Source organism: Podarcis cretensis (assembly GCF_951804945.1).
Source record: "Podarcis cretensis genome assembly, chromosome: 4".
In the NCBI taxonomy this organism is placed as follows: Eukaryota; Metazoa; Chordata; class Lepidosauria; order Squamata; family Lacertidae; genus Podarcis; species Podarcis cretensis.
The window spans coordinates 56,088,917-56,106,833 of NC_137173.1; the positions used below are offsets into that span (position 1 = coordinate 56,088,917).

At 43.5% G+C, this 17,917-nt stretch overlaps 1 protein-coding gene across 3 annotated transcripts in view; it reads left to right on the forward strand.

Moving 5' to 3' along the window:
• Nucleotides 1-17,409, forward strand: part of SH3BGR (SH3 domain binding glutamate rich protein) — a 36,436-nt gene extending 19,027 nt beyond the window's left edge. For 2 of the 3 annotated variants that reach the window (XM_079974977.1, XM_079974979.1), the window contains exons 6-8: nucleotides 1,195-1,224; nucleotides 4,822-4,958; nucleotides 14,995-17,409. In XM_079974977.1, coding sequence (XP_079831103.1) covers nucleotides 1,195-1,224; nucleotides 4,822-4,917 — 126 coding nt within the window. In that variant the 3' untranslated portion in view covers nucleotides 4,918-4,958; nucleotides 14,995-17,409. The remainder of the gene's footprint in view (nucleotides 1-1,194; nucleotides 1,225-4,821; nucleotides 4,959-14,994) is intronic. The other variant, XM_079974978.1, reaches the window with a different exon arrangement.
• Nucleotides 17,410-17,917: the final 508 nt, after the last annotated feature.

Consider the following 17,917-nt stretch of genomic DNA (forward strand, 5'->3'; position numbering starts at 1 on the left):
ATGATTCTGCATATTAACAGACTTGTAAAAGAACTCTTTTTGATGGTTTGACCCTGCAGGGGCCATGGAATGGATAAATGCAGAGTCAAAATGATGCACATGTATGCAGAAGGAGGGATCTTGGGGGGGGGGGTGTCAGTATTCTCAACTGCACCTGTCTTTGAATGGCTGTCGCAGATGTTCTGTATCTTTTGCCAGCAACAAAATCCCAAAGTCCCAGACAGATGCTATTTTCTAGATGTAAAGTTATTCACTGGGCAGGTCAGATCTTAAAGGTTTCTTAAACATCTATCCTTTTCGCAGCCATTGGTGATTATTAATACAGACACCACTGAATATAAGTGTTTTCATTAAGACATTAGGCATTTATTATGTGGTGTTTTCATGCTGCCCAGACCTTCTTCTCATTGGTGGAAAAAGAATGCTGCAAGAGCTGGGCACTTCACTGTTCTGTGAGGGCCATCGAGAGAGGTGAAAAAATTCTGCTTTGCTGCCATTCCTCTTCTAACTTTTATTTTGGGGCTGAACCAAAATGGGCTATTTTGGGGAGGCAAAATTGGGCAGGTAAGGGAGTTTTGCCAAATATCCAGGGGGGGGGGCTGAAATTCTCCAACACATTTCCCCCCCCCCTCACAGAATTGTCTTCTGGGAGATTTTTGGCTTACTCAATGTTGAATAAAATTCTGTTGTTTGTTTATATTGTTGGGTGAAGAAAGGAGAATGGGAAGGAATAAGAACAAAGCCAATTCCTTCCTTCGTAACAGTGGTTAAAATGACACTGAACAGTATATTAGCTTGATTTATAGTTGCACCCAAAATCCATGGAGAGTGAAATGGTCAAATATTTGCCAAGCATTTTCCAGGGGAGGACTGGAATTCCCCAACAGATCAGGAGCAGCTGAAAAAAAAGTGCCAGAAGGTTATCTTCAATTAATTTTTGATTCAGCCCTGCTTTGTGTGCTTAAGATAAAGGGGGGGAAAGTAACATTATGCCTTGCAGCATTCTTAAGGGTGTAACCCAATGCATATTTATCTGAGAATAAACACTGTAGTATGACTTTCTTCTGAACAAACGTGTCTAGACCCTCCTGTTTAATAGATTCTAGACTTTCTCAGTTGTTGGTTTTTTGTCATTGGTTGCTGTCTGATCTTTTTTATTAGTCTGTTTTAAGGGATGGTTTTTCTCATTTGCAGGAAGAAGGTGAAGAACAGCCAGTGACAGAAGTACGCTCAAAAACTCCTTGTAGTCTGCACTTTGATTTGTCTGCTTGCTGACTAATGTGAAGCATTGCTTGACAACCCTCTTTCCCCAAGCTAAATCACAAAACCAAGTTATGACTGGCATCTAGCAAAGAATATTTATGTATGGGCCTGTTTAACTTCTGGGACCAAGGAATTCATTCTAACCATTTTCTCAGAGCAAAATGGCATGCGCTTGAACTGATGTTCAACAGCACCTGGTGCACCTATATAACTATGTGGACATTCATGCCTGCTTGCACACACCTGCACAGGGCACATCAGAGACATAGGTGTAGCTTTGTCAATCAGTCAGGTAGCAGGTAGCTTTAGGCTAAATTGAAGGACCTTGGATAGTTCCAAACAGACAACCTGCTGGGCCTGAAGCTCAGTGGAGACCTTTTATCCCTCTTGCACCAGACTTGCCTTAAAGGAGCAGACCTCTGGCTTGGAGCTTCTCAGCCAACTCCTGCCTTGTGTGTTGTATGTGTTTACTATTAAAACCAATTGAGGTTATTTCCTGGGGTTTTCGTTACAAATCTTAACCATAATTTTTTTGTGAAAATCAAATATTGTTTTATACCTAGGCAGTGCATCTGTATGCATCTTCTGCCTTTTTTACTTTCTGGATTCATTTTTTCCTCCTAGTACAAGTCCACTGCAGACGTAATGCTGCTGTTAAGATAAAATTGGCATTCTAGGGTTGGTGCAAGAGGACTGCTAACGACATTGTTAGGGGCACACTGCAAGTTTTGTGCTATAATGCAAGCAACAGTGACCTACTTCTTCATCTTCTCTTCTTTTCAAACCAAAATTGCTTCAGGAGGAAGGAATTTATTTATTATTATTTTTTAATGAGCTTTCTTTTTTTATATATAATATTTATTAATAGTTTTTTTAAAAAAATTATAACATAATAAACAAAACATACAAAAAACATCACATTTCATAACATATTTTCTTATCCTTTTTGGACTTCCTCACATCTCCCTCTCCTACGTTCCAAAATATAAAAATTAATTCAGCAATTTATCACCTTGTCCCCACCTTATCTAATTTTCCAATGTTATATCTTAAATTTTAGATATATTCATTTGACTTTTTAAAACTTTTTAGTTTAGCCTAATCATTATCTAAAAGTTGATTTTTTCCTAAATTTAGCTTATCTTCATAGTTCAGTTTATCTAATTCAATGGTGCCAAGTTGTTTGTGATCAAGCATCCTCCTTAACATTCATACAGTTTACAATATTTTTGCAAATAGTCCTTAAATTTCTTCCAATCTTCTTCCACCGTCTCCTCTCCCAGGTCTCGAATTCTGCCAGTCATCTCAGCCAGTTCCATATAGTCTATCAGTTGCATCTGCCATTCTTCCAGTGTGGGTAGATCTTGGGTTTTCCAATGCTTCGCAACGAGTATCCTTGCTGCTATTGTTGCATACATAAAAAATGTTCGGTCATTCCTTAGCACCCTCTGGTCAACGATGCCCAAAAGGAAGGCCTCTGGTTTCTTAGGGAAGGTATACTTAAATACCTTTTTCAGCTCATTGTATATCATTTCCCAGAAGGCCTTAACCCTAGGGCAAGTCCACCAGAGGTGAAAGAACGTTCCTTCACTTTCCCTGCATTTCCAACACTTATTATCAGACAAGTGGTATATTTTTGCAAGTTTGACTAGGGTCATGTACCATCTATATATCATTTTCATTACATTTTCTTTCAAAGCATTACATGCAGTGAAATTCAGCCCAATGGTCCATAACTTTTCCCAGTCCTCAAACATAATATTATACCCAATGTCCTGTGCCCACTTTATCATAGCCGATTTAACCATTTCATCTTGTGTGTTCCATTTTAACAGCAAGTTATACATTCTTGAGAGTATCTTAGTCTTAGTCTTAGGCTCTAACAGTTCCGTTTCTAACTTCGATTTTTCCACCTGGAATCCTAACTTTTTATCAAGTTTAAAAACTTCTTTAATCTGAGCATAATGTAACCAATCTCGCACTATGTCTTTCATTTTCTCCTGACTCTGCAATTTCCACAGGAGGAAGGAATTTAGAGCAGAGAAATGGTGTGACAAGAAGAAGGGCTTAAATTGGGGAGGGAGATGAGGGCATATATGCCCAGCCTTCCCACATGGAATATTGTTATATGTTGATATTGGATGTACTCTTCATGGGACATAACCTTAGATTGGGCCACAAAAACTACTTGTGAGTTTGGACATATAACTTGAATAACAATGTTTTGGTGCATCCTACTCTTATATCACTGTGGGGATGATGGAATTCTCTTGGTGAAAAATGCAGAAGGTGCCACACAATTTAATACTCTGCTCTTTCCTCATTATGGTCATTCCTATTTATATAACACCATCCATGCACACGAAGCTTTACAAAGAATGAGAGAATGCGTCCCTGTCCAAAATGGTTTACAAGCTAGAAAAAACTGTGTAATAAAACAACAGAGGAAAGGGAAGAAAATGGAGGCAGGGTAAATTGGGTAAACTGGTTCCCTTTCAGTTGTGTGCTTCAGCAACACATTGAGTATGCAAGACACTCTGATGTAGACAATGCCTCAGTGATATTTCATGCTAGGACTACCAGTGCACTATGGGCCAGAATCTACCACAAATGCCCACACATTAATCTATGCAAATGCTGTGGAAATGAATAGGAGCAACACAATAGCACAACTTGCCCTTTTCATTAATTTGCTAGGTGATGGAAGAACAAAGACATGTAGGCTAGATTATGTGTGGTATGTAGATAAAAGTCATATATTGCCTTGTGAATAGGGAAAGTATGTTCTAGAATAAGGTTACCATGCATCCCCGTTTCCCGGGGACAGTCCCTGGATTTACAAATCAGTCGCCCGACAAAATCCATCTGTTTTGTAGGAAGTTGAAAAGTGTCCTCGGATTCATTGAAAAATATCTGGTAACCTTACTCTAGAATAGCTTTTGCTATTGTTTCCTTCTAACAGATAAGAAAAATAAACAGTAGATCAGAATCTAACTTGAACAATATTATACACACACTAATATGTATACACTTTTTCTCTCTCACACACACCCTCAAACACTAGAGAAAGTCAGAAGGCATAGAGACTACTGTTGAGTTTATTAGTTTGGCTGAATTATGCTTCTGCTCTTTGATCATTAATCATTAAATGTAATGTGGCTTGTCTGCATGCGTTAATGTAGTAAAGAATTCAACATTCAGCTGCATTAAGCTTTTATAAAAGCTTGTATTTCTATTTAGAAAAATGAAATGTGCTAGCAACACAGTATGGCTGCAAATGGAGTATGCACCCCACCTCCAAATTGAGCTTTTCCTTCTTGGAGAATTACACATTATTTATGTCAGAAAAATAGCCCACCTTTTATAGAAGGATCTGTGAGCAGGAGACTACGTTCTGCCCACGCACCTTTAAAATTGTAGCAGACTTTGCATTGCAGTATAAGGTGATTTCTCCCATTTTTTTGAGGGAGCAATATGCATGTCACATTTAATCCACTGTTTCAGTAGTTGCTTCTTTCCCTTCCCATATTTGAATGTTCTCTCCTTTATATAAATAAGGAAACAGAGGCAGCACAGGAGGAGGAAGAAGCAGAAGAGGAGGAAGAAGAAGCAGAGGAGGAGGAGGAGGAGGAGGAGGAAGAAGAAGAATCTTAGTACAATTCTATTATGACTTTTTCCTTCAGAAGACTGTTCAGGTAAGTTTGCTGACAGCTGCCTCATTTCAGCCTTTACCTGAAATCCTGATAGTTTCAATCCCTGCCACCAAAACTTTAATTTGTCTCAAAAGGGGGAATAAAGAATATTTTCCCTGCTTGTTTTAAGCAGACAACAGTAGGTACAATCTGCTTACATGCCTTCATTTATTTTTCCAACATTGGGTGGGATTTATATAGCATTAATGGGTGATAACTAGAGCATGAGCCAATTAATTTAATCCACTTTTGTTCCATCATTCCTAGTGGCAGAGAAACACGTATATTCCTCTCTTGTTGAAACTGATGGGGCTAAAAGTGTAAACTGGGTTATTTATCTGGGTTGTTTCCATAGGGTTTTTTATAATTATTTTTTTATTGATTTTTCCATGTATACTTCTTCTAACAATATATCTTTAACAATTTTCATATTTCCACCCTTCTCCCTTGGACTTCCCTCATACTCCCATTTTGTTTTATTTCCATATTGTTCACCCTGCGTATTGTTTCCCTAAAATTTTCCCAGTACATATAGTCTTATTTTTTGTTGTATACAGTTGTGATTGTTTACTCAAACCCTGCCAATGAGTCCATTTCTTTATGTTGCCTCTTCATATACTGTATGTTGTAAATGGTTCCCACTCTCTTTTATAGCCTTTGTTGTCCTTTTCATGTACTTTTCCTGTTAGTTTTGCCAGTTCTGCATATTACATAAGTTTCCCTTGCCATTGTTCTTTCGTTGGTGTTTCTTCTGTCTTCCAAGTTTGTGCCAATATACCGTAATTATTGCCGCTGGTAGTGCATTCATCTTTATTTCTGCTATCCTTCCCATCAAGGAGAGATTCATTCTATTCCAAATTTCCAAATCTTTCTTAATCTCATTCCAAACTTTCTCATAGTTGTCTTTATATAAATTTAAGTTTTTATTAGTAAGCCAGATTCCTAAATATTTGACTTTTTTTGTGAATTTCTACTTTTATAATCTCCTGCAATTCCCTTTTCTCCAGTTCCATCATATTTTTTGTTAGTATTTTTTGTCTTTCCCTTATTTAATTTAAATCCTGCCACTCGCCCAAACTCTTATATTTTTTCTAAAGCCTTAGGGAGACATAGTTTGGGTTCCTCACCTGTGATTACCAAGTCATCTGCAAATGCTTGCAACTTAAATTCATTTCCCCCCGTTTTTATTCCCACAATCTGCTTGTCTGCTCTTATGTTTCTGTTCAAAACCCTCAGCACCAGAATGAATAATAAAGGTGATAACGGACATCCTTGTCTCGTTCCTTTTTCTATTTTGAATTGGTTCGTTATCAATTGGTTAATAATTAGTTTTGCACTCTGTTCTGTATATACAGCTTGTATCCCTTTTATAATTTTTTTCTCCATATTCCATTTCTTCCATCACTTTCTTTATAAAATCCCAAGATATATTATCAAATGCTTTTTCTGCATCTATAAACATCATTGCTGCTTTTTTCTAATTTCTTACTTCTAAATACTCTATTACATTTAAGATATTTCTTATATTATCTTTCATCTGCCTACCTGGAAGGAATCCCACTTGGTCTGGATGTATATAAACATTTAAGACCTTTTTCAATCTATTAGCTAAAATATTAGCAAATATCTTATAATCATTGTTCAATAATGAAATGGGTCTATAGTTTTTGACCAAGGTCAAATCTGTATCTTGTTTTGGAATCAAAGTAATATAAGCTTCCTTCCATGTTTCTGGAATTTCCCCATCTGTTAATACTTCATTCATTATGACTTTCATTGGATTTACAAGCTGTTCTTTAAATTTTTTATAATACTTTGCTGATAATCCATCTGGTCCTGGTGATTTGTCCACCTTTATTTGATTTATTGCCTCGGGGATGTCTTGATCTGTTATTTGCCTATTTAAAAATATTATCTCTTGTTTTATCTTTGGCAGATGACTCTTTTTTATATATTCCTGTATGTTGATTGCCTTTTCATTTCTTCTTTTGTATAAATTCTGAAAATATTTTTAAAAGACTTCCCTTATTTCTTTAGTTGTATCTAAAACTTTCCAATTGGAATTAATTTTACCTATATGATTCATCTGTTGATTTCTCCTTAATTGCCATGCTAACAATTTTCCAGGTTTGTTTGCATGCTCAAAGAATTTCTGTTTCATTTTTTTAACTTTCCATGTTATTTCTTCGTTGATTATATTGAATACTGTGATTGTAATAATTTTATTGCCTGTTTTATTAATTGTTTATTTGGAGTTTTTCCCTAATTCATTTTCTTTCTTTGATATAGCACCCAAAATTTCTTTTTTCCTTGCTTCCCTGGCTTTTTTTTTTAACAGCATTTTGTTTCCATAGTTTTAAACAAGAGAGTTTTTGTAGAATTGTATGAATCAAGTTCAAGGGGCGTTTTGAGACAGAATGTACTTTTTTAAATCAGCAAAGAAGCTCCATATTCCTACTCTGATGAGAGCATTCTGCAACCGTTTACACTGAAGTAATCCATGGATCCCAATGACTTTCTGTCCTGCTTATGACTGGACACTCAACATTAATCAATATACTCCTTCAACCTGCACCCAGTTCATGGATATACAGGAAGAACTGCATTTTCATATAATTTTCTATTTATTTCTTGATTACATATATATATTACCTTTTCTCACAACAACCCTGTGAGGTAGTTAAGGCTGAGAGATAGAGATGGGCCTGAGGTAACTCACTGAGGTTCATGATGGAGTGGAGATTTGAACCTGGGTCTCTCCAGTCCTAGTTCTTTGCAATCAATAAGACTTCATGTATGTGTCATATTAGTCTTAATTTTGTACATCAGTGTCATGGTTGAATCTCACATGGTTGCCACCCAGAATTGCAACATCTTTGTTATCTTAATTTACACTGAAGCCCTGATGTGACCGAATTAGTGTCAGGTCACCCAAAGACTTAATATAAATAAACAGAAGGTATACTTCCTCCTTGCAGTTACTTTTGTGCACTTAAGCACAATATATGCTGTGATTGGGTGTTTGTGGCATGTGCATTTTCTTTATTGTGTTGCCTATCAAAACAGTCATTTGGCAGATGTGATGGGACAATGAGCTACTTGTGCGTAAAAGGGTTAGTCCCTCGGAGTTTGCTTAACGTAGCAAAGCTCTGCCTTGAGCGGAGCCCTTGGACATGGCTCCGTCAGTCACTGGTAGAATCTGACAGTGGGCGCTTGCGGAAACGCTTCCAGCATAAAAGCTGCTTAACGGAAATGCGTCTCCTAGATTCCCTGCGTGACAGCTTCCGGCGAGGGGTGGGGGTCGCTAAAGGGGGCCTTGATACCTCCTCACTGTTCTCACTGGAAGTGTCCCAGAGCCTCCCCTCCGACTTCCTGTCCCTTGAAGCTCCTGCTCCCCCCCTACTGGTTCCCTCTTCTGCTGCTGAGTCTCTTCTATCCTCCTGGAGCCCTTCCACCACCTGTTCTTCCGATGGCAGTTTCCTGACATCCACCTCCCCTCCAGGCCCCCCTCCACCCCCTCCCGCCTCCTCTTCTACAGGCGGTGAGGCTGGAAAGCCTCGGAAGGAACTCTCCTCGTCCTCAGAGGATTCAAACACTTCTAGCCACTGCCTTCCATTTCCTTCCCCGTCTTCCTCTTCTTCGTCGGAGTATGCCGCCTCCTCACTCCCTGACTCTGGGAACCCTTCAAACACCCCTTCCTCATCAGTGGTTCCGAAGTATTCCCTCCTAAATCGCTCCACCGGCTGCGGTTTTCTTGGGAAACGCTGATGGAACGTTTCTATCAAAACCTCGTCGTGTTTTCTGACTCTTCCTCCCCCTCCCATTCTACCAAGTATTCCACCCGATTCCCCTTCCACCTGGAATCAATGATTCCTGCCACTTCCATGTTGCGTTCTCTCTCTTCAATGACAGGTGTTTGGGTGACCCCCCTCTCACGTTCCCCCCACTCCCGTCCCTCTCGGTACGGTGACAGTAATGATCTGTGAAATACTGGGTGCAATTTCATGTGACTGGGCAATCTGAGTTTGAATGCTACTGGGTTCACCTGTTGTATGACCTCAAAGGGTCCCAACCGTTTGGGTCTCAATTTCTTACACCCTCCCTTAAACGGCAGTCCTTGGGTGGATAGCCACACCCGGTTTCCCACCCTTATGGTTTCACCTTCCCTCCTATTTCTGTCTGCTTGTTTCTTATATGCTTCTTTGGCTTTCTCCAAGTTGAGTTGGAGCTGCCGGTGGATTGCTTCCATTTCTTCCACAAAGTGTTCCGCCGCCGGTACGCTCCAGTTCTCCCCTCCTTCTCCTGGGAATGCTCGAGGGTGACACCCATAATTGGCCAGAAAGGGACTCATCCCTGTGGACACGTTTTCCGTGTTGTTGTAGGCAAATTCTGCCAGAGGTAACTTATCTACCCAATCAGTTTCTCTGTCTTTTACATAACACCTCAGATATTGTTGCAAAACCCCGTTTGCCCTTTCTGCTTGCCCATTTGTTTCTGGGTGCCTGGCGGTGGAAAAACTTACCTCCACATGCAACAAGCTCGTTAGCTTCCTCCAGAACCTGGAAGTAAATTGTTTCCCTCTGTCGCTCAAAACCCTCAAGGGGGCGCCATGCAACCTGAAAATATGCTTTACAAACAACCTTGCGGTTTCTTCCGCTGTGACTGCATGTGAACAAGCTATAAAATGGCACATCTTAGTTAGTTGATCTACTACCACCATGACCGCGGTTTTCCCTTTGGATTTCGGTAGATCGGTCATGAAATCTATGGATACCATCTCCCATGGCCTTTCTGGGGTGGGTAAGGGTTCTAATAACCCTGCTGGCGCCAACCTCTCTCCCTTTGCTTTTTGGCACCTGTCGCATCCCCGGACATACTGCCGCACGTCTTCCCTCACCTTGGGCCACCAAAACTCCCTGGTAACCAACCACATGGTCTTGTGCTGTCCGTAGTGCCCCGCCGTGGGGCTGTCATGCAACTGTTTGAGCACCCGCCCTCTTAGTTCCCCATCTGGTATGTAGAGTGCCCCTTTGTAATATAGTTTTCCGTTCTTTTCCTCAAAACCCCCTGTGTTCTCACCTGTCTCCCTGAGTTCCCTAAGTTTTTCTTGGACATATTCATCGTTCTCAGTACCCTCTACCAGTTCTCTTTGCCCCGCCAATGCCGCCCCACAAACCCAGTGGTTCTCAGGGATGATATGTCTTTCTTCCGCTGCTCCTTCCCCCTCTAAGTACTCAGGTTTTCTGGAGAGAGCGTCCGCTCTGACATTCTCTGCCCCCGGCACGTAGCGAATTTCAAAATTGAACTTGGAGAACTCTTGCGCCCATCTTACTTGTCTCTGGTTCAGTACTCGGGCTGTCCTCCAGTATTCTAGATTTTTGTGGTCTGTCCGCACTTGAACCTTGTGTTGCGCCCCGATCAACAGGTGTCGCCATCTCTTGAACGCTTCATGGATGGCGAGTAATTCCCTGTCGTACACGGTATAGTTCCTCTCGGATTTGTTCAACTTCCTCGAGAAGAAGGCACACGGTCTCCATTCTGACGTATCCTGTCCCGGCTGGAGGAGTACGGCGCCCACCGCTCTGTCAGACGCGTCGGTTTCCACTCTCATCGGCTGCTGCAGATCCACGTGTAAGAGTTGTTCTTCCGAAGCAAACGCCCTCTTTAAACTTTCGAATGCTCGCTGTGCTTCTTCCGTCCAGACAAATTTCTTCTTACTGCTGAGACAATCCGTGATGGGGGCCGTTAAGTGGGCAAAGTTCTTGATGAACTTCCGATAGAAGTTTCCGAACCCCAAAAACCTTTGCACATCTTTCTTAGTTTTCGGTGGTCTCCATTCCAGTACCGCTTGCACCTTGCTAGGATCCATGGCCAGCCCCTTGTCTGACAACCGGTACCCTAGGAATTCCACCTCTCTGGTGTGAAACTGACACTTCTCCAGTTTCACCCACAGCTGGTTTTCTTGCAGTTTGCTCAGTACCTCTCGTACATCTCGCACATGCCGCCCTTCATCCTCTGAGTACACCAGTACATCATCTAAGAACGCAGCGCAGTTCTTGTAAAGCAATGGTCCTAGGATGTGATTCATGAATGATTGAAAAACGGCTGACCCCCCCTGGAGGCCGAAAGGCATAACGCAGTACTCAAAGGCCCCCAAGGGGGTGAACATAGTGGTTTTCCACTCATCTCCCTTTCTCATACGTATCAGGTTATACGCCCCCCTCAGGTCCAGCTTGGTAAAAATTTTCCCTTTTCTCACCCGGGTCAGAATGTCATCGATTCTGGGCATGGGGAAAGTCACGGGTTCAGACACTGCGTTCAGGGCCCGGAAGTCCACAACCAATCTTGGTTTATCTGTATTTTTTTTGTCCACAAAGAACACTGGGCTACCCCCCACCGCTCGTGACTCTCTGATGAACCCACACTTGAGGTTTTTGTCAATAAACTCCCTTAACTCCTGCATCTCCCTGTCTGACATTGCATACACCTTGCCCACTGACAATTGTGCTCCTGGGAGTAAGTTGATTTGGCAGTCAAAGGGTCTGTGCGGGGGTAGTTTATTTGCTTCCCTTTCGCTGAAGACGTTGGCCAAATCTGTATATTGTCGTGGTACCCTACCTTGATCTGTTGCTTCTATCTTTGCTAACGTGGCCTGGGTACCTACTTGGCCCCCCTTTTCCGTGCAGTGTCCCATACAATGCGCTGACCCAAAGGAAACCACTCTCTGATGCAATCCCACAAGCGGATCATGCAGCGCTAGCCAGCTCATCCCCAAAATGATGGGCGCTCCTCCCAAAGTGGCTATATTAAACGCTATCAGTTCCGTGTGTCTTGCCACCCTCATTGTCATGGGGACAGTCTGCTGGTTAACTTCTCCTCCCAACAGCGCCCTCCCATCAATCGTGGTCACCTGCAGAGGATTTTTTAAAGGGATGGTTTGTATCTGGTGTGCGGCTGCAAACTCCTTACTCATAAAGTTGCAGGAGCTGCCTGAGTCCAATAGCGCCTTAACCTTTAGCGGGTGTCCGTTTGCCAGTTCTAGCAACACCTCTATTACTAGCGCTGGTCTTGGTGGTTCCGGCGTGGGCACATTCACTGATCCTTGGCCTGGCTGCTGTGCCCCGATGGTTCCAGCCAGGCGTTGGCTTTTACTGACTCCTTAGCTCCCTCCGCCTCCTCCCCAACAGCTCCCGCCATTCCTTGCCATTCCTTTCTTTGCGGACAAACCCTGGCAAAGTGACCTGGCTATTGGCAGAGAAAACATTTCTTGGCGCCTTTCCCCTCCTTCTTCCGCCCTTCGCTGGGGTTTGAAACTGCGCGCGCGCGTGCTGTTCCGATTTCCATCGGCTCTGCTGGCTGGGAAGGGTGCTCTGGAATCTCTGGAATGCGGAAATCCCTCCAACGCTCCTCTTTCCCTTCCCGCTTCTCCAAGGCTCTAGCCTCCTGCCGTGCTCCTATGGCCAGCGCTGATTTAGTCAGCTGGTCCATAGACTCCACCCTGGGCGCCCGGGAAAGTTCATCTTTTACTGCCGAAGATAATCCTTCTTCGAACAGCATTTGTATCGGTTCCGCAGACAAATCCCAATTTAATTTATGGATCAACATGGTGAACTCAGTCCAGTACTCACGGACAGATCGGTTCCCTTGCTTACACGCCATTAACTGTCTGCGCGCCACTCCCTGCTCAATCTCACTGGAGAACATCAGATCCATGGTGCGAAAAAACTTCCTTGTGTCTTTTAGGACCTCGTTATTGGCTGCCATCAGGGGTCTCACCCAGTCTCTCGCCCCTTTTTCTAGATGGCCAATCACAAACGCCACCCTCGATTCCTCATCAGGAAAATCATCAAACTGCAGATTAAGGGCATATTGCATTTCTGTCCTAAAGGCTTGATAGTTCCTGGGATCACCCCCAAATTTCTGCACCAGTCCCGGCACCTTCCTTGAGACTTGGGTGGCTTTTCCCTTCTCTGCATCATGAGCCCTCCTCTCCTCAAGCCTAGCCATTTGCAGGGCTAACTGAACCTCCAACATCCTGTACCTTTCTTCCAGGCTTGGAACGGCTGCAGCTGCTCCCCCTTCTCCGGCTCCGGTTGGATTGCTCATGATGCCTCTCCTTGCACAAGCGCTTTCAGGGACTGTCGGATTGCTGTGATGGGACAATGAGCTACTTGTGCGTAAAAGGGTTAGTCCCTCGGAGTTTGCTTAACGTAGCAAAGCTCTGCCTTGAGCGGAGCCCTTAGACATGGCTCCGTCAGTCACTGGTAGAATCCGACAGTGGGCGCTTGCGGAAACGCTTCCAGCATAAAAGCTGCTTAACGGAAACGCGTCTCCTAGATTCCCTGCGTGACAGCTTCCGGCGAGGGGTGGGGGTCGCTAAAGGGGGCCTTGATACCTCCTCACTGTTCTCACTGGAAGTGTCCCAGAGCCTCCCCTCCGACTTCCTGTCCCTTGAAGCTCCTGCTCCCCCCCTACTGGTTCCCTCTTCTGCTGCTGAGTCTCTTCTATCCTCCTGGAGCCCTTCCACCACCTATTCTTCCGATGGCAGTTTCCTGACAGCAGACTAATGCCATCTAGTGTTTTAAAATGAGGTTGTAAAAGCAAGCAGGTGGTCCAGCGAAGCACACTTTTGACACTGCCTGGCACACACACCTGGAACATCAGGTTAATATTTTACAGAAATATTAAGTCAGCTCTCAAAAAAGAACTTGGTCAATGACAGGAAGGTCATTCCTATTGTGTAAACATACGGTCTGCACGGTCTGTTGACTTCTTTTTATGATCGGATACCATTTTAAAATTAATTTCCAGCAGTGCTAGATTTCCAGTGTTAGATTAAGGTTACCAGACGTCCCCGTTTCCCGGGGACAGTTCCCAGATTTACAGATCAGTCCCCTGACAAAATCCTATCATTCCGACTCACTTCAATGAAGTGTCCCCGGATTCATTGAAAAAAATCTGGTAACCTTATCTTACGTTAGATCGTCACTTGACCCATGACTAACAGGGTTTGTAGCTGGCAAACCAGCCATAGCTGGGTAAAAGGCACTCCTAGCCCCTGAGGCCAGGACGCAGGTGGCGCTGTGGGTTAAAGCCTCAGCGCCTAGGGCTTGCCGATCGAAAGGTCGGCGGTTCGAATCCCTGCGGCGGGGTGAGCTCCCGCTGCTCGGTCCCAGCGCCTGCCAACCTAGCAGTTCGAAAGCACCTCCGGGTGCAAGTAGATAAATAGGGACCGCTTACCAGCGGGAAGGTAAACGGCGTTTCCGTGTGCGGCTCTGGCTCTGGCTCTGGCCAGAGCAGCTTCGTCACGCTGGCCATGTGACCCGGAAGTGTCTCCGGACAGCGCTGGCCCCTGGCCTCTTAAGTGAGATGGGCGCACAACCCCAGAGTCTGTCAAGACTGGCCCGTACGGGCAGGGGTACCTTTACCTTTACCTTAGCCCCTGAGGCCACCTGAGCTTCCAGTTCCCCAGTGTTGGATCTAGGAGTACCACCAAGCTAGGAACCTTCTCCTTCCAGGGGAACACAGCCCCATCTAGAACAAGCCATCTTCCCACCTCCTGGACTTGATTGTTTGGAGCTGCGTTGGTCCTTTTGTACATAAAGGGGAAGCTTCAGAGCTGGAGGGTAGGGCACTGGAGGAAGAGGCAGGTCAGGCAAGTGAAAGGGCCAGGTGCTTCCCTGCCCTCTCCTGCACCACTGTCTTCCGGAACCAGGAGAGAATTGAAATGGGAAGAGCAGAGGCAGCTTCCAAGCAGGCGTAGTCTCCGGCTGCATGTGCACAGCCCATAGGAGGAAGATACATAAGCTGGGGGAAGGGGCATGCACCCTTGTTGCTGCAACCGCTCTATAGAGTGCAGACTTGGGAATAGCTGCATAGACCCTAGGTTGGGGTGGAGGGAGCAGTATTCATAGCCATGGAAACTACTGTATGTGTCAGCTTTGACAATAAAGAGCTAGCTATCTGCCGTGTGCATTCCTTTCGCTAGGGAGAACCCTTGGCAACATATTAAATTTTGGGGGTTTTTTTGCCCCCACAGGAAACAGAAGCCCATGGCATCACTGCAGTGTGAAGATAAAAGCAATCACTTCCCCTCCATGAAAACACCATTGGCTTTACTCTCCAACTCCAGATATCGGCATAGATGTCACCTGAGACATCAAGCAGCCCCGCAGGAAATTCTTTATATGTTGTGTCAAATGGGTCTTCAGATCTTCAGAACTTGATGGCCAACAGACACTGTGGGTCTGACTTTAGGGTGTAGGTTTCTGTGGACAGGGATTGTTTCTCTCTCCATGTTTGTGCCCTGCCAGGCACACGCTGACAACACTCAGAGGTGATGGCAAGGCGGAACGGAACTGGAACCTGCAAGGAAGCTCCACCTGTATGTACCATAATGACCTGCTTGTTTCTAAACTAGCCTTTGAAGTCGGTATTCTTTTTAATGTACAGCAACTGAAATAAAGCACATTTCATGTTGACTATCTGCTTATTCCCTACAGGCATTAATTTATCATAGTAAATAAGAAAATTCAAAGTTATTCTTGTAGCCTGCATGGTGCCTTCACTTAAGAAAAAGTTCTCTGTGACTGATTGCCTTCCTGAGTCTGTATTATTGTGATAGCCCTGTACAGTATTAGATTATATTTTCATTATTTCATTGTTCATGGATGTAGAGAGCTTTTCAACAGATTCTGAGGATATTTGCTCACTTATCTCTCTCCCCCCCCCCCCCCCTTGTGCCACTGAAAAGCTATTTTCAGCTCTCCCTGTGACGTATATTTGGACAAGAACTGCAACTAATCGGTAGATGCAGGGCAATTTTTTAATCCTCTTGCAGTTATTTTGAAAACTGCAGTAGGCTGAGAGAAACTTGCACTCCTTTGGGAAATTCTTTTGTGGGAACCCTAAGGAAATTAACAAGCGCCGTCAAAAAGCTCGTTCTAGCATTATGGTAAGGGTGTATACAGAGCAAACATCAAAATACTGCATATGCTTTATTGCAGATTGATTTATGTTGGCAGCTACAGATGGGAACAGCAAGCAAATAAGACAAGATGCATGAGACGTTTGCATAAGATCTCCCAATTAAAAACAATTACAATTGCAGCAAGGAGGGATTGGATTGAGACCATGGGATTAAAAAAAACACATTTCTTTTGTGCAGTTTTCCTAATTTCCCCCCTCTACCACTATTTGCCCTCCTGGGCAAAATGTACAGATTCCCACATGCTTCCTGTATGCTTTGCCCAGTTATGTGGGATGGGGGTTTTAACTGGAAAAATAGGATGGGGGAAAGGGTTTGAAATACTTCCCAGTGTAGTGGCCCTGATCCAAATTGGGCCACTGCAACTGCTGCTAACACTTCAAAAACATAGGAGTTTCTACTCATCACATTTAGTTTGTCCTTGATTCTGGATTCTCCTGTTGAATTTCCAGGCGCCATTAGACCTTGGCAGTCGTCTCTAGCTTGGCCTAGAGGATTAAGATAGTTGGACACGTGGCTTATATTTGAGAATTGGGGGCAAAACCTGACAGCTCTCTAGCAAGGCAGTTTTCGTGCAGTTATAGCTGGCATGATATGTTTGTTTGTTTTTAAATACTAGTTATTGAAGTGCCGAAGCCTTCTTTAGGAACACTTATGCTTTTAATAAAGACCACATAACAAACCTGGCTAATAGCTCAACCGCCCATTTACTCTAGGATAGTCTCACTGGAATCAGATGAAATTCCTTTACAGTAAGTGGATTGTGGCCAAAGGAAAGCTTTAATTCTTTCTCTAATGGTGAAGCATTAAGCACTTTCATTGAACAACCTATGGCAAAAGCATTGCATAATTTATCCTAGAGGTGCTGGGATAGCCTTGGCTTACATTAGCTCTGCTTAACTCCTCCGAATAAACATTTTATTTTTGTTTTGCATCAGTTGGTGATATTGCAAGTTCCTGCTTTCCGATGGATAGTTCTATCTGTCCTGGTCATTGGGAGTCATTATAGCCCTCAAGTATATAGTCGCTATGTGTTAACTTCCAGTGCCGGAGAGTATTATTTTGGCGAAAACAAAAGCAATTGTCACTGCCAGTAGCAGGGGTTGGGTTGGCACAAGTTTACCATGGGCTGTACACTGTCTATAATCAGCTTGAATTGTAAAATGTGGAGGCAACATTTTTTTAAAAAATAATAATCTTGGCTATACACTTTAAGGCCCAGGACTTAAAGACTTGGTAGACCAAGTGTGACGGTGCTCTAGCCTTTTCCCTTTTTTGTTACACACATTTGCCTGCCTTTGACTTGAGCTACTAGCAGCACACAGGTGCCAAACCACATTGGCAACCACATTGTCTGTAATGACTGCACTCTGTGTTATTTTGTTTATTCCTCCCACAGTGCCTTTGTGTTAGTGTAAGAGCTGATGGAGACTTCAGTGTACTTAAAAAAAACAAAACCTTTTTCTATCCTCCTGTCTGTGTTTTCATTTATTTTCACGTGTCAAAGAAAGAAACATTCACCCGTAATTGAAATTACTATGGGAAAATCTCAAGGGAATTCTTTCTCTGTTGAAGAGAATTACACTATGTTTGCTTTGAGAAAGTTGAAAAAGACAAGAAGCTGCCTTACAGGCAGACCAGACCATTGGTCCATCTTGCTGACTTCTGTCCACACTGACAGCCCTGCAACTCTCCAGGGTTTCAAACAGGATAGTCCCAGACCTACCTGGAGATGTCAATGACTGAAAATGGAGCTAAGGTGTATCACTTTACACTTGTTTACATCTATCAGCATTTGCCATTTTACTGCCCATTCACTCAGTTTGGAGAGTTCCTTTTGGAACTCTTCACAGTCTCTTTTAGACCCTGAACAATTTAGTATGAACAGGAAACCTGGCCACCTCACAGCTTACCCCTAACTCTAGGTCATTTATGAACAAGTTAAAAAGCACAGGTCTACCCCCCCCCCCGCCCT